Consider the following 23,759-nt stretch of genomic DNA (forward strand, 5'->3'; position numbering starts at 1 on the left):
CTCAGTGGCCATCAGTAGTACAGGGAAGGAGTGAACTAGCCAGTATTTTCTGTCTTGTGCTCTTTTATATATGTGAATTAAAACTGCACAGACCAGCTGTTCTCTGGGAAGCACTTATTTAGAGTTTTTTGTTCCCTTGTGTGTTTTTTTTTTTCTAGGAAACTACTTTGCAAGTCACTTCTTTATGGGAGGCGAGAAGTTTGACACCCCTCACCCCGAGGGCTACCTTTTTGGCGAGAACATGGATCTAAACTTCCTCGGGAATAGACCTGTTCAGGCAAGTTCCTATACACTGTCTATTTTACCCTTTTGTTTCTGTCTTATTTTGTAAAACCGTGTGTAGGACTTGCACTGGAATATAGCGCAGAGCTAAGGGACCCTCACTGCTTGGGAAGTGTCATTCCAGCCTGAGGTACAAGAGCCTTCCCCCACCCATGTCCCAGCTTGCTGGCCGACATAGCAGAGTTTTTCTAAAAAGCAATATTCACCTTCTAGGCTTGTTTTCACTTAGAGCAGAAGGAAGAAATAATGGGGGAAGAAGGGCAGGGGTTCAGGAGCACAGATTTTGGGGACTCATTCTGATGGCCTTCTTGCACAAGACTTGCCTGCCTCAGCGAGCATGAAACATGCTGCAGAGAGGAGCAGGCTGGGAAGCAGATCCCCTTTCAGAGCCTGAACTTCACAGGGCTCCTGGGCACATTGGGTGGATTCCAACCAGTGTCCTGTTCTCTGTGTAAACGAGTGGCCTGACTAAGTGTAGGGCAGTTTTAAGACAGATCTTGATATTTGGTGATTTTTGTTTGCTTTGTAACCTAGGTGGGCTGCTCAGAATAATCTCTCTTTTAGTTTTCCCAGTTGGAACATGGAGGTATTTCCATGTCTTATGAGACTGTGAAAAGGTACCCGCTCCAGCAGTTGGCTTATTTGCTTGTTGCAAACAGAGGATAGCACTGTTGTGAAGGACAGATAGGAATTTTATGTGTGTTATGTTTTGGATTTCTTTTGCATCTCAGAACTGCTTAAAAAGAACCAAAAGGTAACAGAGTGGGAGCCGTTTGGAGATGTTTTTGGAGAGGAAAGGGAAATGAGCTGCTTACTCTGCCAGCTGCTTTCCTAGTTGTTTCTACAGCTTCGAAACATGAAAAAAAAAAGTTGATATCATGGTTGTCATCTTCAGAAAAGCTGTGGCTATTAGTTAATTCATGCTTGTAATGCTCAGAGGCAGTTCAGTGCCATCCCTGTTTTACAGATGTGGGAAACTGAGGCAAGGTGACTCAGTGTTTGAATTTGGACTGGTGACAAACATGTTCTGCTTTCTCAGTTGCTCTCAGGCTGTGCCATTGGTCTTCTCAGCACCACAATTAGTTAACAGGACTCTGCAGGCGAGGACAAGTGAGAATCTGGAGAGCCCCTGCTCGAGCAGAAAGTGCAGATGAGCAACAGAATTAGGAAGGAGGGACTTAGATGGAAATGGTTCTGGATGTAACAGTGCTATGCAGGCGTGGGGATGCTCACCACGTACCCTGCGCCACATCTGCGCACAGGGCGTGTGCAGGACAGCAGTTGAAAGCTGACCGCTTCTCCTTTGCTTTGTGACTCACAGCTGCACGGTGCTCCAGCGAAAGAACACACAGCTGTTCACTAAACATCCCATGATGTGCCTATGGCTGTAGGGACCAACCTTGCAGAGTGAAATTGTCTGCACGTCTCAGCCTGGGTTTCCTTGCAGACATCCCGGCACTGAATTTCATCACTTCCTCGGAGGGGAGTGGGTGAGAGTGCTATTAACACAGTGGGACGTTGGCCAAATAGGTTTAAGAGAGGGATGTTTTAATGGCTGTCGTGGTATATAGTTTGCCTATGTAAAGTTGATGCCCTTTGGCAACTCTGATTAATCTTCAAGGAAAAAACCACTTGAACACAGAGCAGCAAAACTGCTTTCTGGGAGTGGGCCAAGTTCTCACTTTGGAGTAGCTGAGCTCTTAAGTGCTCTGTGTAGAGCCGTGCTACCAACCTCAGTATTGAACAGTCAAGGTGCAAGGAAAGTAGCTGCTGCTGCCCCGTGAATTCGCTGCTGCCCGTGGCTGTGGCACGGGGTCTTCTGTGGCATTCTCGGTTCGGTCAGGAAACAGCACGTTTTCCCTCAGGTTCTGGTTCTTGCCCCACCAGGGGACAGCACTGAAGGATTGTGTCCTGGAGCTGCCCTGAAGTTCAGCTGCAGCAGCATTTGGCTGCCTGTTTAGCAGATTCTTCACTTCTAAGGAAACGTGTATATTGGTGGTCTCTGGTACTTCTACACGACTGCAGGGCACTAGTAGATGTGTGTTTGAAGGACCCCAGCTCTAATGAGGCTACGTGGTGGCACTGTTGCCGGGTCATTCAGATTAACCTTCTGCCTGAAAGCCTGTTCTATAGCTCTGGACCTCTGTGTCATGCTGTTGCTCTGACTTGGAGCACGGCTGTGTCTCCAGCCTGAGCACCTACCTACCAAACTTGGCAGTTTTGTGTGTGGATGTTTCAGCTTCGGGCTTCCCCGAGCAGGTGGGAGATCTGGCAGGCAGGTCTGCAGGTGTACAGGTTGCGGTCACCACAGTAAACATTTCTTGCTGGAGATTCCGTGACCAGTAAGGAGAATTACAGCCTGAAGCATTATCATTCTTTATTTAAAGGACCATCTGTGAGACAAGGTCTCTTGATTGTATAATGGAACGACACCCCCTATCCCCGTCTCCTTCTTTTCCAGAACATTTGCCCCATTGTTTCAGAATAAAAAGAGTTTCCCCCAGTAATCCAGGGCTTCAGCGTGCTGATTAGCAGTCAGGTCACTGTTTGTGTGCTGTAACACACATGAAAGAGCTGTGTTTCTTCTGCTCAAGCTGGAGGTGGTTTCTTTAGTGGAAATAAAAGCTTGTGAGAGCAAGGATTTCCAGACTGAGAATTCAGGGTGCAGAAAAAGAGCTTGTGAAAATGCCCTTTCTTAAAGCGCGTACTCCCAGCATGAGCTATTGCTGGGCCAGAGCAGGATTTTCACCCTGAGACATGCTTGATTTATCTGTAAGTAGAATTCTATAGCTCTGTTCCTTGTGGCTATTGTGCTGAGCACACTTGCCTCAGTTTGGGTAAATTGTATATCAGGTAACATGCTGCCACCTTTTATAGTGTAATAATAAGAGAATTATTTGCCTTTTTGTTCCAGTTTCCCTATGTAACTCCCGCTCCACATGAGCCTGTGAAGACCCTCAGAAGTTTGGTGAATATCCGCAAAGACTCTCTCCGTCTTGTGAGGTACTGCCTGAACTCTTCATTTTTTTCAACCCAGTGATCTATCATCCAGAGCCAAATTGTGTTTGATAAGATTCGGGAGAAATAGCTGAATTCCAGATCCTTTTTGCTAGATATATCCAGAGGTTTCTGTGTTCCATTGTGATCAGAGCTTTCAGGTGGTTTATATACTCCTTATCCCTAGGCTTAAGCAATCTGTGTTTCCAAGCAGGACCAGTGATTTATCTGTCTCTGCAGGACGGACTAGAGTGGTAAACAAAACCATAAAATCATTAGCATGAACGGAGGATGTTAGTCAGCTCAATAAACCCTACGGACAGGTTTCTTTCTGCATTCTTGTGCAAGGAGAAGCCAGAAAGTAGCAGATTCCGGTGCAAGTCACAGGCCAGGAAGACTGATTGGTCTTGAGTGAAACTTCCTCAGTTTTCTCCTGCTGCCAAGATGAAGTTCAGTCTTAGTGTTACGCATTTGCTTAAATGTCTTGTGCCCCATGCGCAGGGGAAGGAGGTCTGGATGATCATGGAGATCTGTTACCTTTCACTGCTCTACACTGAGATCTAAACCAGCACTAGCTGGATTAAATGCAATGGCTAACGCTTCGGCCTGGGGCTGCCCTCTTCCAAACGGATGGCTGAAATCCAGGGGCCCGGCATACAGTGCTTTGTTTTGGTCTGAGCAACTGGGCAGATGTCCAGGCAGAGCATTTCTCCAAGATCCTTGAGTCTCTCCGAATTCTGCGTTACGGGCGCAGGGCTGGAGTACTGGCAGGGGGCCAGCTTCAACTCTCAGCCAAGGTGGTTCTGAGAGTGTGGTGTAATGTAAGTAATTTGAGTCATAACCACACAAAACCCTCAGTTTGTTTTTATCTGAAAACTAAAGGTTGGTTTGTTTGTTTGTTTGTTTTTAATGAAAAATGCTCGTGGTTTCAAAACTGATTGAACAGGAAAAGAGGGAAGGACTTCTCAAAAAGTAACCATTGGTGAACTGCTCTGAGTGCTGTCCGACTTTTTCAGCTACAGGGTGAAGTACTTCTCTAGGAAAAAGTCTTGCTTTCCTCCCAAACTTGCTGTGGAAAGGGTATTTCATTCCCCATTCAGACATCCACGTAAACTGTATGTTTAACATCGCTCAGAAGCCGAGTGGGACGTGGCTTTTTCACTGGAAGAGGGCTTGCTGTGAGTGGAGGAGTCGGCGGGGTTTAGTGCATACGAGTCTGTCGTTCTGCTTTCTGTGGTTGCACGCCCTGTCCCCCCAAGCAGAGTTGCAGCTCTGAGCTATTTAAAATGTAGTGTCCGTGCACCTTGACGGTGTCTGTGTTTGCATCCATCTAATTCCCAGTGCTGTCAGTTCTTTCTCTGCCTCATGAGCTCTCCAGGCTCTTGCACTGCTGTGTTGGCGCTGACGACAACACTCCCAACGTTATTATATTTCATTTTATACTGATGTAGACCCAAAAAATGAGATTTTAATTGCCAGTCCCCAAGGGCACATTCTGTCTTGTGCTTTTCTGCTATTCTGGACTAGAAGCTTTTCCTTCCTCCCTCTGTGCACGTAGAGGCACTTGGTGTCCTCTCCAGCTTGGCTTGTTCGCAACCAGCGGTTGAGGCTTGCGCATTCTTTCCAGAACTAGTTAAGTTTAATTTGCCACCTCCTCCACCAAATAAAATGACACTGAGCTGACTGTCTAGGTGTAAGGGAGGCTCTGATGGTGAAGTCCTCACAAGCTTTTTGTTTTCCCTTGTGTTTAACTGAAAATCCTTTGTTCACCTGTGAAGAGAGTATTGATCCATAATTTGGAGTGTAGGGCTTTATGGAGGAATATGAGGAAATTTCCACTCTGGGCTTTCTGCCCTGCTCTTACCAGCCAAAGTTCTGAGTTTTGCCAAATCCTGAATATTTACAGCAGCTTTGGAAAGAGGCAATAAACTAATGAATATTGGTGTTGAAGTTCTGAGTCTTTGACACCTCATGCGAGTGCTTGATTCCTAGCAGGATGAGGCTCCGTGAACCTCAGAGATGGGTAGCATGAGTTTTGCCGTTAACTATCAACAGAAAAAGACTGCCTCGTGTCTGTCTTGTGTCCCTCTTTTGGCCCTGGGTTGGAAGCTTTCTTTAGAGCTGAAGTACCTGATGGGCTGATACTGGCTCTTCACTCTTGCCTTGAAAGCACTTCCAGTTGCAGTAGGAAGATCAACTCACGAGTTGCACCCTGGGTCATCCTTTCTGCTTCAGCGTAGTCTTTGGCCTTCAGGTGGCATAAGCAGCAGCAATACCATGGAGAATAGTGAGACCACCGAGCGTTTTGGTTAAGGGCTCGAGAGGGAGGATGATAATGGGGACTGAGGGGAGACAGGTGAGTTGCTGTGAGTGAGAGAAGGGAAATCCTTTCTCCTCCTTGACCTCGATCCTCGGAGTGGTTCATCCTGCGGTGGTGCAGGTACTGGGACTGCTTGCTCTGAAGCCCTGAGTAATATTAAAACTGTGTCCAGATCTCTGCAGAGCCCCCAGATAGGAAAGCCTCCATTTGATGATGATCTCCTCCCAGGAAAGACAATGCTGATAGAGATGTCAGCTGGTTCTTCACTTAGTGCCTGCGCTGATGCTGTTGTAACACGTATCTCACAGTGCTACATCAAGCAATACTTAGCATTTATCCTGCATGTCTACTAAGTTGTTGGTCAAACTTTTTAATGTTCTCAAAGGATGAAATCAGGTTTGATTCGACCTGTTTCTATGAAATTGTCATGGCTGCTGCTAATTATATTTTTATCTTTTAATTCTTCAACAGACAAACAAAAAGTTCCAGCATTTCCATTGTTTTATCCAGAAGCGATGTCAGACCAAGTGGCCTCAGCTCCCTTGGTCATCCTGCTTTGCCTTTTTCATCATAACATTGGATCAGCTCTTTGTTCTCAAAGGTGGTCAGTCTCTTCTGCTCTATACACGTGATTGTGAAGGCTATGCCCTTAGTTTGTGTGCATGACCGAAAGGCACACCTAGTAAAATCACTGGTTTCTAAATTTGTGCATGCATCTGTGGCCACCTTGTGTCACCACTGTCTGCAGGGCTTGACTAATGTACACTGTAAACTTTGAGTGCAGGTGGAGACAGAAGAGCTCTTGAACCACCTGTATCACTCCTGACCCACCTCCTTGTCTGCCATGTCCCGTGCAAAAATGGAAGGAATGCAAAATGTCTGGCTTTGTCTTGTTACTCCCTGAAGTTACATCCCACTATTCCTGCACCTTAAGGTGGAACATGAGATGTCTCTGCCTCTCAAAGTATGCACCAATGCAGTCCTTGCTTGTTCCTTGTTCCATCTACCAGCTGGCATAGCTGCTTATGCAGTCATTTCTCACCTGAACCTCTTGCCATGTGGCAAGAGAACTGTTTCCTTAACTTTCAGCACCAGGCATGTTACAACAGGAAGATGTGTCCACAGCCTTGATGTGACTGTCACCATTCAGACATGTGTACTTTGTCCCCTGCTTGAGTGATGCTGTTCCAGGCAGGCAGGGCTCTGACTTTACTTCTTCCCGGCAGGTGCCTCCTCCAAAAACCACCTCTCCAGGCACTGCAGTTGGTAGTGGCCCCTTGCTGGTTTCCCAGGGTAACAGATCTATTCTAGTCTAGGTTTCTGGAAAGGATGGAAGCACGTTCTGAGTACTGGCAGGGAGATGCAAGGGTGAAGCTGGGAGCAGGAGGGTGATCTGAGAACCTCTATGTTTTGTCCGACTTCTCAGTGAAGTCAAGGTTTTACTAATGACATGTTGCTTTTGTGTGATCTGCCCCAACCCCCAGGTCTCCCACCTTATTACTTGGGGCGTTTACAAGTATCTAGATCTGTGTTGTCGATCTGTAGCTCATGCATGTGCCGGGCATCTCTATTTCAATACCTACCTAGATATGCAGTGAGTATAGGTCTGTGAAGTAGCCTTCATTGGTGCCTGCCTGGAAGGGGTACTGGTTCTCTCCCACCCCACTTGTTCTGGAAGAAGTAGCAAGTGTATCGTAGCCTGGATCCTTCGCTGCTGACCTGGGATCAATGGAAGGCAGCATAGGAAGAAATAATTTGCAGAAGCTTGTGCTGCTGCTTTCTTGGACACATAGAATACTTGTGAGCAGGTTGTTGCCATCTGTGTTCCTGAGTCAGTCCAGCACAAAATGTTGAGGCTGCTCCTGTGTTTTCTAGGCAAACCTGCTCTGCTGGATAGAATGTTTCTTGTTTACAGCCTTCAAATGCCATGTTTTTATTCTTTGAATGCAACTAGCTTGTGTGAAAATACCGTCTTACTTTGTACTGTGTATTGTATCCAGGCTGCTGCAGATGTTCAGACTCTCAGTTCTCGGGATTTTTCTTTTTTATACCAGCATGTTGGGTGTACTCTAGCTTGATTTGCTGTTCTGACCTTGGTGAACCTCTGGCAAAAGTCTTATTTGGAGCTCTCCAAGTCCTTCAGACAGGAGCGCAAGTGTACGTTGTAGTGATTCGCTAGGGTTACATTAGTACAACTATTGTGTTAGGTATAGTTAAATTTTATTTTGCACCTTCTGTATCAAATTGCTGAAGCTGAACTTTTCACTCTTGTTCAGTGTGGTGTTAAATAAAATTCATGCTGGAACCCTCTTCATTAGGCAGCAGTTATTACATCTCAGTGAACTTGGTAAATAAGGATTCCCTGGACAATTTTTAGATTGAATTATGGGGGTATGCCTTGCCCAGTTCTGAGTGTTTTCACCAGTGCAGCATGTTCATCAAGGCTGTTTAATGAAGGGAGAGGCTGACTGATACTGTGAAGTCAGAGATGGTGCCAGGCTTTTCCTGAATAGTTCAGCTGCTTGGCTTTGACCCAGGTATCGTCACAATTAAGGTAAAACCGATAGACATGTGAGGCTGGAGCTGGGTGGCAAATCAAGTAGTGTTGTACACCTCTCGAAGGTAACCTGCTGCATTCACCGTTCCTACACGGTGTGTGAACTACTGGTGGTACCTACAGTTGTAGGATTACAGTGGCATTTGAATTTACCTATGAATCTGCTTCTGCCCTGCCACTGAATCACGTCTCTCTGTCTGTCACTTTGCGCTTCAAGGCAGCGGAGATCTTCTCATGAGGTGTCGTGTTAGCTGCTTCTTCCAGGATCTGCTGGTCTCTCTGGCTACTCCTGGCACGCTGTAACTCATTGCATCGCCACAGCTTGCTGCCCTCAACCTTGCTTCATACCACCTTCTTCACCGGATTTGTTACCTGCCTTTTCCAGCAGCAGGGAGAAGGAGTAGTACTGGGCAGTGGTGATCACACACTGGGATCCAGCTGTCCCGTAGCCCATAGCCAAGTTATGACTCACCTTTATGTTAACTGAAACGACTTTTAAACTCACTCTTATATTGGTTTTCATGCATCTGTTATGCAGTCGAGTATGTTAATTTTTGTTCATACGATAAATGTGTGCAAGCTTCGGTCATTAGCAGCATCAAAGATTTAGTTGATGAGTTGTACATTTAAAGGTATTTGAAGTTCCTACACTCGGATGCTTTCTGATCTGAATATCATCTTCTCTGTGATACTGGAGGTACTTTTTGTTGAGCTTCAGGAGTTCTTTGTGTTAGAGAAGCGTTGGGTTTTGCCTGTCATGCACCATTTCATTTGCAGAGTTAAAAGAATTAGGCTTTAGACTTCTCAGGCCCATGCAGGATTTCCTTAGCCCAAATACTGAGCCTAATGCCAAGGTTTAAAAGGCGGGAGGATAATGTTTCTTCTTCTAGGGGTTTGACATTCAAGAGTTCACTTTCTTGTCTCGTTCTGTGTCCTGGCACTATACGGCTGGATGAGATCCCCAACACCGTCGTTACATAATTCACTTCAATAACTTCAGTCAAATCTTGGAAGAACTTTCTTCAGAGGAAAAAAATGGAAATCTCCTATGAAGCTCCAAGTGGAAGCCCATGGTGCCTTGCCTGCCTAGAACACTGAGATTGGAGTCCTGATTTCCAGAGTGATGTTCATGATATCTCGTAAATATATGTTCTAATCCTCTGACATTGTCTTTCAGGTATAAAGATGATGTTGATAGTCCTACTGAGGAGAATGGGAAGCAGAAAGTCCTGTACAGCCTGGAGTTCACGTTTGATGCAGACGCCCGTGTTGCCATCACAATCTACTGCCAGGCTACAGAAGAGTTTGTTGGTGGCATGGCAGTGTAAGTCCTAGGCTTGTGGGCACGTGGACGGGGCACAGGAGCTCTTGGGTGACGAGCCTGTCAAACATGTCTCATTAATCACCCTTGAGAGCAGTGCTGCCGTGGATGGTGGAGAGGGAAATATCTTCTGTTTCTGTTTTGTTTTACATGTTCTGATAGCTTGGAATATTGCTTTCATTTCCTTCCCCTACATAGCCAGTATTCTCTCTTGTTCCCTTTTTGGTTTGGTTTTTGGATGTGGGGAAACCATTCTATGTGCAACAAAGGAGAGGAACTACACGCATTGTCAGCAAGATGGTCTATGGGATTAAAAAACCCCACCATCCTTCCCTTCAAATACTGCCTGTTTTTTTTTTTTCCAGATCACCTAACTCACTGGATTTCTGTGTTCCCTGTGACGGGAGCATCTGGGCCACCAAAGTAAAGTTCAGTCTGACATTTACATAGTGAGTCTGTGGAATTGAGGCCCACCCAAAGCCCCTTTTGGGATAAACGACCACCTCAACACAGGCTGTTGGGAGGTGGCTATCAGGAGGATTTACTGCCTGAAACCCTGTCTGTGTGTTTCCTGCCAGGTACATCAATTAGTCTTTGGCTAGCTGTAGAAAGAATGGTCAAAACGTCATCCATGGAGCCTTTCTTATATCCTTGTAGTGCATCCTTACAGATTTCAAAACCTTTTTATCTAAACCAGCGCATTTAAACCATTCCAATCAACATCATATCCTGTAAGACTACGAAAAATTTCCTCTCCGTATTAAGAGCTAAGGTGGCCAAAATGTGCTCTCCCTGGTGTGAGTTGGGTACACGTGAGCTGCTGGTGCGTTATGGCAGGCTTCCGATGGCCATGGGACAAAGAATTCTTTTTGTTCTGTGGGTAAAGGAGGATTCAGGCTGCAGAAGCTCTTGGCTTCCTCAAGTAGAGGCTTTTGGCTGATCAGCGGCTCTGCGCACGTAGTGCTGACGGCTTCTGCAGTGGTGCTCTGGATTTGGGGGTAAACTTATGTTTTATTAAAGGGATCTGTAGAGCTTTCAGCAGGAATGGATGAGAAACCATAAAATGGCTTATGTGTTTTGTGCAAAGTATTAACGTCCCAGTAATGGTCAATGAATAGTGTATTTTTAGAAATGAGACAAGATCAATACTCCCATCCAGATGTGCATTCCTCTTACCTGGAGGATATCTCGATCCAGAATTTTTGTTTAGGCCCTTTCTCTTCTGTCGAAGCCTATGGCTGCCTTTATTTTGGGGAGATAATAAATTAGCTCCTTTTAGGTGCTTGAAAAATATCTCTTGACAAACTCTGAAAACGCTTTCTATTTACATCCAGTTTTTCCTGAGCTGAGCTGAACGCAGCCCGATGCCTTAGAAATCCTCATAAAGTTTCCGTGTTCTGTCTCTTAGGTCCTTAGGTTTCCTGTGAATTTAGTGCTAGTGAAGGTGTTGGAATGGCAGCCTTGGAGATTGAAGTCCTCTTTTCCTAATACAGGTACAACATGGAGAGGTGACCAGTGTCCCTTGTGCTGCCCTGCAGTGTTCCTTCTTTTTTGACCTAAGAAGGAAACTGTCTATGGGTTAATGGGGAGAACTGAGGGCCTCTATGGCCAGGGTGGATGTATTTACATTGCCAGACTTTAACCATGGCTTAAATCAGCAAGTCTTTTTTTACATCACTGATTTTAATATTGTTCTGCATAGTCACTTGTTGGTTTATCTCAAAGAATTTGTTTGTCACTGGTGAGTAACAATGAAACATCTGCATTTACAACTCAGCGTAAGCTTTGTGTCAAACTTTGTACTACATTTTACAAAGAGCGTAAGTCTGTAAAGAATATGCGTAGAGTTTAAAATTTATTTTTGCACGTTCCTAGTTTTGCATTTTGTTATGTTAAAATGGCCAAAAAAAAGTTATTCTACAATTTTTATTTTTTTTTAACCTGTGTCTTGAACCAAGCTGTGTTGGGATGGAAGCGCAACTGAATCACCGAAGACCAGCAGTGTGGCATTCTTGTTGGTTAAACTGCTCTGTGTTGGACTCCTAAGAGGCTGTCTTGTCACATTGTGCCTTGAATAATAATTGCTTAATGGAAGTATTATAGTTGCCGAATATAACTGTTTCTGGACAGAGTGTGTTTTCAGTGTTCTGTAGCTAGCAGCTTTCCTCTCAGAACTCTGCTGGTTGATTGGAGGAGAAAAACACAGTTTGTGGTTCGCCTAAGAACACGTTCTACTGAAATTCAGTGCCACGCACTAAGCCAGTGACTGTCACCAGTTCTGTTGTCCATCCTTTAAAGCTTATGCAGCAAACATGAACTACCTAACTGCTTTTCAAATTTAATTTGAACAATTTCTAGGTAGAGTTTCTGAAAGTTAACAGAGCTCTCGCTTTCAAACAGAAGTACTTCTTTTAAAAATATGAATTTTTTAATCCACCCTGTCCATGGTTCACTGAGAGATGGATCTTTGTTCAGATGGCGGAAGAGAAGCCTTTGTTCATGAACCTTACTTGCCTCTACACGAAACCAGGATCAGCAGTCAGCAGTTATCACCTTGCCGACGATGCTGTGCTGCCCTGCTAGGGTGGCAGCAGTCCCCAGTGCACTAAACCTTTACGTCAAAAGTCAAAGCACTCGGATTCAGCTCTTCCTTCCACTGCTGGCCTTTTATTTAATACATCATACTTTAATTTCCCCATAGTATGAGAGTGATGAACCGTCCATCTCTGCTCTGGAGTTCTTGGGCAATAAATGTTGTATGTGTGGGGGGCTGCACCAGAAGCCAGTGAACCTTTTGGAAGGTGTGATCCTGATTTCATGCAGATGTGAAGGTAGTAAGGGCTGGGGCAAGAGAGATACAAATACAGATTTTATAAGCTGCTTTAATTCAACCCAGGCTATCTTTCCATGTGGAAGTAGCTCATGAAGCACGTAGCGGGGCTCGTGCAGCTGCCTGAAGTAGGCATCTCTGCTTCTCTGGATTTGCTGGCTTCGAGTAAAAACCTTTTGAAGCTCTGATTTCAGCTTTGCAAAGCAATTCTGAAAGGGCAGTGCTATAATTACTTTGATTTATTCTTTTCAAATTCTAGTGGAAAAAAAAAAAATCAGAGCTGTGTTCTTAGAGCTCTAAGTGGAACGAGTGCATTTTTAGTGCACTAATAGGAATGCAGCTTCCCCCTGCCTGGGCTGGTAGTTTTTCCTTTATCTTGATTTCTTTTGATGGTAACAGCTACATTCAAGGAACAAGCATGTGCAAAAGCTGCACTGTATATAAGTTCAAAACTTTTTCTGTTGCTGTGTCCAGCACTTGATTGGGAGGAAGATGCTCTTTAGAACAAAACACTTTTTTTTTTTTTTTCCACTCTCCGAAATTGATGCTGAATCCTAAAATGGGAGGAACTTTCTGGACCCTTGTCAAAAGCAGAAATTTTCTCCTAGTCCCCAGCCTGCAGCATGGCTCTTTAGAAATGCTAAACAAGTTATTCTTGCTTCTCTGCTGAAACAACCACTGATCCTGATAGTATCAGCGCTCCTGCTCCTGTGAAACTCCTGCTAGGAACATGGTTGTGTTCATACAGTTTGGGGTGAGGAGAGAGAAGGTGGCTGTCCCTGAGCAGAGGCATTGCTTGTTGTAGAGCCTCTGCTCATCCGAGAGCCACGACACTCTGCGTGTTGTGGGCCTGCCTTCAGGATTAGCTGGTCTCCGTGACCAAAGGGATGCCTTTCTCTCTGCAAGCTGGGAAGCTTCCTCCTGGAGTTGTTTGGGCTCCGTTTAAAAGCTGTTGGCTTTATCGGTATGTGCTGCCTGTCCTAACCTGTCTCAAAGGAGCATTCAGCAGACTTTCCCAGGTAATCGTGCTGGGAGGTAATGCTCAGCTATACTGTTTCCCAGCCAAGATGTTGGGAACATGTAGCTCCCAACTGCTGCCTGCCTCTTGTCCTGAACTGTTGAACTCTCAGTTTCATGGAGAGCTGTATTGTCACTGCTGTAGGACCACAGATGATGAGTAAAGTTGAGAAGGAGAAGGTGAATGTGTGGCTGTTGGTGACTGTAGAGGTGTCTTCACAGCCTGGGGGAAGATACCCAGCACTTTCTGGTGCTCGTGAAGATATCTGTAGAAGCCTCTTGGATGAAATGGGAATTAGTCTGAATCTAGAGGGGCCTGCTGCTCTCACCTTCTGCCTATCTTTTGCCTGCTTACTTTGTGGTGAGCCTAAAGACTCTTTAGAGTAAAACACATTAGTTCTCAGAGGACCAGCTGGTGCATTACCCCAAGGGCACCAGAAACCAGATCTGCCTATGTCCAGAGTCTCTTTAACAGCATGGAGTTAGTGGTGATCTGCCTCTGAACAGCTCAAGACTCCCAATATCCTCAGTTTTAATTTTTCTGGTTTTGTCTATTTTCTTTGGTTTTGGAAATCGGCAAACCATTCTGCTATGCTTCTGTTTCCTGTGGCAGTGCCCCCAGCAAGCTTTAGCACAAAGTCTTCCCCAAGGATCCGCTCTTGGTCGGGATGCTCTTGGGGAGGTGACCTGAGATCTAGCTGGCTTGGAGAGAGTGATATTTTGCAGTTTGTCCTTTTCTTTGGCCTCAGCTTTCCGGCAGCTGGGTAGAAAGCAGGGAAGACCCTGGTTGGGGAAACCATCGTAAGAGCTTGACTGTTCACCCGTGAGGACAAGCCTTGTATTGCTCAGTGTCACTGAGGCACAGCAGTACCTGTCAGCTTCAAGAATGTCCTACAAACAAAGACGAATTTGTTATCGGAATCCATGATGCTAACTGGATTTTAAGGCTAGCCAGCCAGAGGGGCAGCCACGTGCGTGAGGTGGAGGCAATCGGCACGTGCAGCCGGGGAGGGTTCAGCCGTGTCGGCCAAAAGGTGAAGGGAGACCATGATGGGCCCTGTCTAAGGGCGTGAGGATCTCTGCCTTAGCATATAGGAGGCGCAAACATGCAGGTGTGCGAGCTGTACACTGACTGCTCACTAGTGATTGCAGACAAGCGTGTAATTTCCCCCAAATAAATGAGAGGGTACTCGTATGGCATTTCCATCGCAGGGCTGGCACTACTCCTCAGCAGCTCCTAGAGAATAGCTGAAGACTCCCAGTTCGTAGCCTGCCTTCTCCTGCAGTAACTGGTTCATGTGTTTGTACCCTTAGGTGCCTTTGGTTTAGGAGGCAGTTGTGTTTTTTCGAGCAGGCTGCAGAGATGTTCATATTCTCTTTTTGTGTGTGCTCTATGAATGCATCCTTTCCTTTTCTGGCGAAAGCCTTGATGTGCACACTATTAGCCTGTTCTGGGAGGGCTCCTGGGACTTTTCCAGCTGTAGGTATCCTGCTGACTAGCAGGAAGGATTGTGTAGTTAAAACATGACAGCAGTGGTTGTTTCCTCAGGGGAAGAAGTCAAACTAGCACTTAAAACAGCCAGCTCTAAAGACATGAGCAATCCAGGCAGATCAGGAGCTGATGATAAATATGACATGAGAGGTTTGAGTTTTGCAGCCCGTTCTTATGAAAAAGATCTTCCTCTTTGGACAGAAAAGGTTCTCTTCCATATCCTGGTAATGTTTCCAAGCTCTGTTTTCTCATTATAAAAAGAAAACACAATGAAAATAGGTCAGTCTAGCTCTGCGATCCTTGCCCTTTTTCAGGGCTGTGCTGTTTGTTGCTGATGCACAAATGGGTGCACTGGATATTTTTTTTGATTTTTTTAAAAATCCCATTTCCTTGTTTGTTTTTGCAACGCCTGCTACACTCATCACAAACATCCTGCCACAGTCTTTTAAGCTGACAGTGGACGTGTCGCTGCAATAGATTATATATTCTGTCTGCATGTGAAAATTTGAGTAGTTGGTTCACAAAATGAAATCCAACTGAAGCGGGTAGCGCAGCGCATGGCTGTTTTCACTAAAGCTTGCGTCGGAGGGACAGAGGTGCTCGGATATTCCTTTGGTCATTTAATAGCCTCTGTCTATTCAGGGCCTTTGAAAGGTGCTCTTGCTGCTTTTGGCTGTGGACTGTGGTGATTAATTTGAATTCTTTGTGCAGAGAGATTTCTTCTGCCTGAAGAAATCAGAGGCGAGTGCTGGTTTTTGCCAGGCACAAGTCTTCACAGCCGAAGCCCGCTTTGATCCAGGCGGACACCAGTCCCCAAAGGAACGCTGTAGTGTGCAAAGTTTGCAGGCTGGAGAGCGAAATTTTATAGATTTCACCAAGCAGACAAACCCTCTGTCTTTAATAAGAGTTCTGGCCTTTGTGCCTCTCCGCGTAGCTGTTGTGTAAGCTGCCAACCAGCTTTGAAGCGTGGCTGGAGTCGTGAGCGCCTGCTCTCACCGGCGAGTTCCGCAGCTGAAGGCAGACCGCTGCAGCGGCTGGAGCGGGATACGGGCAGCAGGGCTTCAGCTGCCTGGTAAGGTGTTTGTTTCCTCCTGGGCTGGAGTGGAAACTCGGTCCAGGAAGGAAGCAGGAGGGGAGGAGAAGGCCAGTTAGCCTCCAGACTCCATATGGGAGCCTCTCTGGCCTGGATCTCACCTGACTGACTGAGACCCAGGGCTACGGCCGCCTTATATTTTGGTAGTACTTCTTTCATCAACAAAAACCACTTTGAGTTGAGACACTCGTTTAATTTCCCTCTTCCCCGAAAGCTCACCTGTGAGATCCTGGCCCCAAATGAAAGGGGAGTGTGTGGGTGGGGGAGAGCATGGCCAGCGTGCTTGCTCCACATCAACTCCTGGCCCCTTTGAACTCCAGCAGAACGCAACTGGCTCCTTCTTCATCACCTGTAAGAGGATCCGGAGCCTGCCAGGCAGCCACAGCCTGCAGCAGTGGAAGAGTTGGTTCCCAAGTACCCTCTGAAGCTCTCCTGTCACTGCCTTCAGTAACTCTGTCTTGTCCTCGGTTCACTGCAAATTGCTGTGGAACGTGCGTAGCTGTTACTAAAGAAAGAGGACTCTTATTTTGTCCACAGGCTCTTCAAAGCACAGACTCTCAGCCCTTACTAGTCAAAAACAATACCTTGGGGCAACATTGCTATGTGCATCCTGCTTTTCTCTGAGGAATGGGGTCTGGACAGTGCTCTGCATAACTCTGAGGCAAGCTGGCTAGGATACTCGCTTAGTGCTTCTCCATCAGGGGTCCCAGCGTGCTTGTGATAAACAGGAACTGTCTTTTGACTGTCCGAGGCAGCCCCAGTGCCAGGTAGAGCTGAGCGTGAGGAACACAGCAGTGAAGAAGTCTGCAGTTGCTTGGACTGGTGCCTTGCTGAGAACTTCTCCATGTGCTCATCAGGGATCAGAGAGGGAGAAACACCCCTGCACGTTCGTGTTGCCTCTCCAGTGAGAGGGTAGCAGCAGAAGTTTAACTCTGCTTAGCCAGAGGTTCCTGAATACAAGCATGCTGCTGGTGGCTTGGCAGCTACTTAAAGGTCTACAGGTGCCCGGTAGCAAGTCTGAACTGTGTACAGGGAGAAGCCTGCGTGTGCCGCAGGCTGAGTTTCTCTGTGCAGGCAGCAAGTGCTTCTCAGCTGATGGTGGAGGAGTGAGACTGGGGAATGACTGTAATTTGTTTCCTGTTCTCTCAAAAATCACTGCGATGTAGTCACAGGGCTTCTCATCTGCTGGGTCTCTGATACACAGCTGGGTTTGTGGGGTGGAAGAGTTTGGCACGATGGTGGGATGGTGAGAGCAGCAAGTCTATGCAAGTACTGTTCTACCCCGTCGTTGGAACATTACTTGCTTTCCTGTTGTAGGCTGGTTTGGGCTTCTGGTGCTGTAAGTGCAGGTCCTCCAGCCTTCCTGGCACCCACCGTCAGCATGTTTACACCCCTTTCCCAGCACTGCTGTGATGCATGTCATCCAGGCAGCCTCTGACCTCCACTCTCTTCTCTGCACTTTATTTCCAGTAGATTCCTGATTTGCTGTCACCTTAGATAAGTCACTCTTCCAGCTCCTGCTTTCCCAGCTGTAGAGAGAGAATTGTGCCTCTCTGCAGAGCTGGGAAGCTTTGAGAGCACCACAAAAGGAGCTAGATACAGGCTTGCTCTATTCATTGTGCTTGACAACTCAGTAAATAAAACTTCACTCAATTGCTCGCTCTGTAATTCACACATAAAAGACCTGTCATTCTGATCTCTCCCACACCATGCTTTAAATGCAAAGGATGGAGTGAGACCTTCTAGTAAAGCAGCACAATTTCAGAGCAGTACAGAATGGTCTTTGAGGGTAAAGTATTGTCATAAATGACATAATGCACCTGCCTTGGCAGGAAGAACAGGGTGCATGTGGTGAACCTGGCCTTCATCACAGCCTTCTAGAATTTAGTGTGGATCTTGTGACACTTGATAAGCTTTCTGGATCCTCAGAAGGTGCAGGAACTACACTAGTTTTCCAGAGAAACGCAGCAGTTCACGCCAGTGGGGAGCCTGGTTTTTCCTCCTTCAGTTTGAGAGGAATTAATAAATATTCATCATTTTCTTGTATCCAGGTTCTTATACCTTCAGCTGCAAAATCTATCCTCATCATCGTGCTTTAAGGCTCTGTATTAGACAGTGCTGACTGGCCTGAGCCCTGGAGGGCAGCCTGCTGCCTCTGGGGGCTCTCACACTCTGGCAGCAGGTGGGGAGACTTATAGACTCCCTATAGCTTTTGAGTGTAAAATTTCCACAGCATTGCTTGAAGCTGAGTTTTAAGGTTCAGGCATGTCTTCTCTAATCATCTGGCCACCTCTGCCATCCTCCAGCTCAGTTTTTACATCTTTGGTGTGATGCTCAGTTCTGCAGTTCTTGGTTGATTCTGCACCTTGGGCTTTTCCTATGTTTTTTTTTGGTTCACCCCCTCTGGAAGTGAGCTGCCCAGCCCTCTTGCTCCTTGTTTATAGAAACTAGAAGGCATTACCTTGGACATAGAAAAGCTTTGTATCACCATCCCCTTCTGGTGTGCTGTGCTCCGCTACAAAGTGTGGTTGGATATAAGGAACTTGGAGCTTTCCAACCTTTGCTTACGTACCTGATGATTTGTAGGCTGTGTTTTAGAACAGCTGAATGTCCTCAGAAGTAGAGAATCCTGTTTTTCAAGCAAAGATTCTCTTTACTTTGCCTCTGTGCACACTCTATTGACTGCTCTGCTTGACAGGGCTCTGTACTGAATTTGCCACGTCGAATGCTTTGATCTTCTCTGGTGTTATCTCCTTCGCAGGGCTGGCAGTAGCACTGCCCATGTTATTCTTTGAGAAATGCAATCCACAAAATCTGAGGAGCTGATTGTCAGCAGATCCCATGTCATATCCCAAGCTGAATTAAGGAACAACTCAGCCTGGAGTTTCTGGTGCTAATGTGATACTTGCCCCTGGAGCCTGTCCCTGGGCTGTCTGGTCGATCAAGAACAGTGGCAATCAAATTTGAACAGTCAATAAGGCTTCAAGCTTGTAGCTGTTGAGTGGGCAGTGGCTGGAGGCCAACGGTCTCCCAGTCTCACTGTGTGAAGCTCTGCTTAGGAAGTGATGGTTAGTGTGCAGAAAAGATAACATCCCATTACTGTGACTGACTGTTAAAGTCCTGTGGAGCTGCAGCTAGGACTCCTTCGTCACTGTGCCATGGGAGGTTGTTGTTTCTGCAGTGTAAGCCTCCTGGGCAAGGAATCTCTCACTTTCTGGTTTGTCAGCATGCTCTGAACACACTGTTGGTAGCTTGACAACAAGGGCTTTGGTAGTAGAACCAGCTTCAGATCTTCCCACCTTGGTTTGCAGTTCGCTGCCTCCTCTTCTGTGCTAGAATTGGCATAGCGAGAGGTTGTGCACATCCAGCTCAGAAATAACCCTCTAGAAAGGGGCGAAAACTTCCTGATCCTGTTTTGCCTCTGAAGTCCACTGTGAATCACACCATCCGTAGTGATGGTCAGCAGGCAGTGAAATGTCTCTCTTGGGGCAGACACTGCTGGGTGGGCTCCGAGTGCAGAAGATGGTGGATGGTAGCTGTGGTCCCATTCCAGAGATGGTCGTTGCAGCCTGGCAGTGCTGGCGTTTCAGTGCTGGGGCCTCGAGACAGTGGAAGAATTGTGACTCTTCTCTAGGTGGCCCACACGGAGGACTGCTCGGTGTCTCTCTGGTGGTGTTGGTATCCCTGCAACACCTCTGGGGAAGCACATGAGGAATAAAGGAGTGAATCAGAATGGCTTTTGCTTACCAGGATGATGGTGAGCCAAGCAACGTTTCTCACTGCAGAGCTGTCCAGGAGAGCTTTCAGCACCGTGTTGGGTTGTGTGCTGCCACACAACGATCATTGCTTGTTCTTCCTTGGTTTCCTGCAGAAAATAGAACTGTGTGCTGGGCTGAAAGCCAGTGTTGCCTAGGCCCTGGATTTAGTGAGCTAGCCTTTGCCAGGCTGCCGCACCCCACTGTCCTCCTCTGACACCCAGTGTTTCCAGGCAGGTCAGTATGGATCCAATCAGACCTTGCCCGTCTGCGCTGCTTTCCCTTCCCTGTGCTCACCTTCTTGCTTTGACCTTTCCCTTCCCTTTTTGTATCCCCATTGAATGGCTGCCAGCCCCTGCCAGCTCTGCCTCTTAGAGCTGCCACTTGTGATTCCTGAAAAGCGGACAGGCATGAATGAATGAGAGCCTGACAGAGAGCAATCATTTGTTACAGCAAGTTTTTTCTTTTTCCCCCCTTTCTTCAGATACAGCACAAAGAATCCCTCTCTGCAGTCGGAAACAGTTCATTACAAGAGAGGGGTAAGCCAGCAATTCTCCCTGCCTTCCTTCAAGATTGATTTCTCAGACTGGAAGGATGATGAGGTAAGTCTCTTCTCAGTGTCCTCTTCTTTTTATAACCCTGTTGTCCCAGAAGCACTGGACTCCTTTTAATGTCATGAAGTCATAGCTGGAAGACACCCTCTCCCAGCTGCCATGGCACGTTTTGTGGGTATGAGACTAATGGAGCCCTGGGAGGAGCAGGTATGAACGCCGTATGGGAACTTGGCAGGCAGATGAGGCAAACAGGGAAGAAACCCAAAGAAGTGACTTTTGATATCACTGCTTAGCTGGCATCCCAACACCTGGTGTAGGAGAGAGACTGCAGAGGTTGACACTGGAGCTCTTCCTGGAGGAACCCACCACTCCTCAGCCTTCCTCTCCCTGCCAGCCAAAGAGCTTGTGGGAACAAATGTCTGTCTTGATCTCTCTATTTTTTCCTCCCCTTTTTTTTTGGCTTGTCTTCTAGGACAGTGGTCTCCAAAGTGGGGTACGTGCAAGACAATTCATTGGGGTGTGGGAAGAACTTCACTAGTATGTGTATATATATATATATATATATATATATATATAACTTATAAATTATAAATATATGTGTATTGGGAATGCATGCTCAACATTTTTTTACTTATAGGATGAATAGTCAAAATAGTTTGGAGACCACTGCTCTGGAAGAGTTCTATTCTGTTTAAGGGCTGTGTCTTGCATTATTAACCGTAGCAGTACAGAGTTGTGGGAGGATGCTCTCCCTTCTGGGGCAAATTCACACTGGTGCATTAGTGCTGAAGAAGGGGATGTCTTCCTCCTTTTAGTCTAACCCATAACTGCAAACAGACAAGAGCTTGGTTTTAATTAAGCTCTGTGGCTTTTACTACATAGCAAGATCTGTGGACTCCTATTAATTTTGGTATCTTTGCAAGATTCCAGCCCAGACAGAAACTCTGCTTCTTGAGCCTCTGAGCTTTGGTCCAAGGACTTCTGCATCTAATGCAGGGCAGGGAGGCTTTGGTCTTTCCCCTGCACTGTGCAGAATTGCCATAAGAAATTTCTGATGCACAGGAGTCGGTCTGCAGCTACTGCTAATATATTTGTTCCTGTGGACCCCTCTCCCAGGTCAGCATCGATGCAGTGCTTGTTTCTTGACCTAAGCCTGTATTCTGTATGTGAACCCTGGTAGATAACTCTACCTATTTAAAAAAAAAAGAAAAAAAAAGAAAAAAAGGGAAAAAAATCTTTCATGTATTTTGAAAAGATTGAATGGCTATTGTCTTGAAGTTACAGTTACAACTATAGTCAGTCCCGTGCCTTAACAAATGCTGTGGTGGTTACCAAGAGCCTGCAGAGTCTGGTCTCCTGATGTCTTGGCTGCTCTGCCAATACATGATTTCACAAGTTCAGTCTACAAAAGCCTGGAAGAGCTACTTTTCAATCTCTCCTGTCATCTGAGAGAGCTGGAAAGTAGGACCTCAGATCCCTTTCTTCGTAAAGAATTAAGCAGTTTAATTTTCGCTTTTGTTCCTGACAGCAAGGTTTTAACTTGAGTACTAAAGTCATGTCCCCTTGATAGCTTAAAGGGAGAGATGCTGTGGAAGAGTAAGCTTCTTCTAGCCCCTTTTACTTGATTCTGCTCCAGCCTCTGTCTCCTCTTTTCATTGGTGTTGCTGGGAGCTCTGGTTGCAGAGAAAACGTGGTTCCGAAGAGTTTCTTCTCCCGTTTCGGCTCTGTGTAAATATCAGTCTTTGTCCTCTCAAGTCCAGTAAAACGCCTATGGCTAAATCTTCTTAACTAACCACTGAAATACAGCGCTTTTATCTGAGACAGCTGGCAGAGTGTTATCACTCAGCTGTGTACAATTGCATGCTTCCAGCTTTGTTGTTGGTGTTTTCCAAAAAACCCAGATTGACTTCATATTTTTGCTCAGTGTAATACTCGCATATGACGTAGTTCTTGGCTGGCAAACAGAAGGGAAAATAATGTTGTGTTGGGCTGTTATGTGGAAAACTTTGTAGAAGTTTACTTTTCGTAATATACCGGTTTGCTTGCAAGTTATAGCATATGGCTTGTGTTGAGAGAGTTGTTTTCAGGTCCCTAAAAATGAGTGTGAAACGGACCCTGAACGAGGCCTTTTGTTAGCGAACGCAGAAGTTTATGGTGTAAAGCAACCACAATTCTGTGATGTGTCTTTCCCTTCAAACGGACAAACAGTAACTGTTGTCGTGCAGTAATAAATCAGAGCAGGAAGCAAAGCAAAACCATAAGCTTCTTTCCTCAATTTTAATCAATTGTCCTCGATGAATTTTCCCTCTGTGGCATGCCATAATGGTTCAAAAATGCAAGCTGGAAAATAGAGGCTCATTGAGTCTCTTCTACAACAAGTACTGAGAGGTTAAATGAGATTTTTGTTCTCTCTGTTACTCTGCTGTTTTGGAAAGAGAATAGATTCTGGTAGTTTAAGGGAGGAATAAAATGTAAAACCATCATACAGAGGATAAAAATCAATATCCCTCGGGTTTGCAGACTAGCTAGGTCAAACCATAAGGTCTTCCAACACATGCCTTCTGTTTGGAATCAGGTACGCACATTTGAATGGGTATGTGGGGGGGGGTGCAAAGCTTTGTTATGCAGCTGAGTTGCTTCTAGAAAGTGCTGCAGAAGCTGAGTGGCCCCAAAGGCATGCAGCCTGCTCGAGGAGCGTGCAGCCACGGACAGAAGAGCAGCAGACTTGCCGTTCCCTCTTCGCCCCGCACCTCCTGCAGAAGGTTGGTGAGCTGTTGTAGTCCTAAGCGCGTGCCTGCAGCTCTTGGCAGAGGCACAGCCGTGTGGCTAATGGGCTACGGCATACGTGGCTGACCAAGTATATCGTCTCCCAGTGTACAGTTATCATTCATTTCAGGATGAACATTTAGGTTGTAATGCATTTGAGGAGGAACCATTTTAAACTACATTAAAGCTCATGGTGAGGGTCACCTTCCCTCCAGTCTGGGTGTTCTGGGTTGCGATTTGTGCCAATGGCCATCTCAGTAGTTTATCTTCTGAGGGACTGGCGGAGAGAATCGTACCACAAGTGATGTTGGGGCTGCAGGAAGGTGAGGGAAGCCCCAAAGCACTACCCAAACGGTGCTGCGGTGCTTCGAATTGGGTCTCAGTTTTCCCTGGAAAACTGAAAACAGACTACCTGGAACACCATGGTAAAATGACATCTTTCTCTCTCTTGGCAAGAGATGAGACAAAAAAACCCAAGTCAGTAATTAACGAAAACAACAGAAATCCAATCTCTGAGCCACTTCCGTTCCTGGCAGAGGACAGTGTTTGTAAGGTTGCGTTTTTCTGGTGTTTGTAAGATGACGTGGAGCTTTTGAAGTGCTTTAATGAAGTGCAGGGCAAAGGAAGAATTGAATCTATTTTCCTTGCACTCAAGTGAGATCTTAAATTTTCAGTCTTGCCAATTAGAAGGTCAAGGACCTGAATTTCCTAATGTTCCAAGAGATGGAAATCAGTCTGGTGTTTCCTTAAAGTGTTGTGTGAGCTTGAAGTTTTC

General features: G+C 46.1%; 1 protein-coding gene across 5 annotated transcripts in view; it reads left to right on the forward strand.

Annotated features, from left to right (window-relative positions):
- The window catches only part of MGRN1 (mahogunin ring finger 1), a 54,702-nt gene that overhangs the window by 9,127 nt on the left and 21,816 nt on the right, over nucleotides 1-23,759 (forward strand). For all 5 annotated transcript variants that reach the window (XM_086621985.1, XM_086621982.1, XM_086621983.1 and 2 more), the window contains exons 2-5: nucleotides 159-277; nucleotides 3,197-3,285; nucleotides 9,334-9,480; nucleotides 20,149-20,266. In XM_086621985.1, the coding sequence (XP_086478111.1) occupies nucleotides 159-277; nucleotides 3,197-3,285; nucleotides 9,334-9,480; nucleotides 20,149-20,266 (473 nt within the window). The remainder of the gene's footprint in view (nucleotides 1-158; nucleotides 278-3,196; nucleotides 3,286-9,333; nucleotides 9,481-20,148; nucleotides 20,267-23,759) is intronic.

The sequence above is a fragment of the Tauraco erythrolophus genome, chromosome 17 (genome assembly GCF_009769465.1).
Source record: "Tauraco erythrolophus isolate bTauEry1 chromosome 17, bTauEry1.pri, whole genome shotgun sequence".
Classification (NCBI taxonomy): domain Eukaryota; kingdom Metazoa; phylum Chordata; class Aves; order Musophagiformes; family Musophagidae; genus Tauraco; species Tauraco erythrolophus.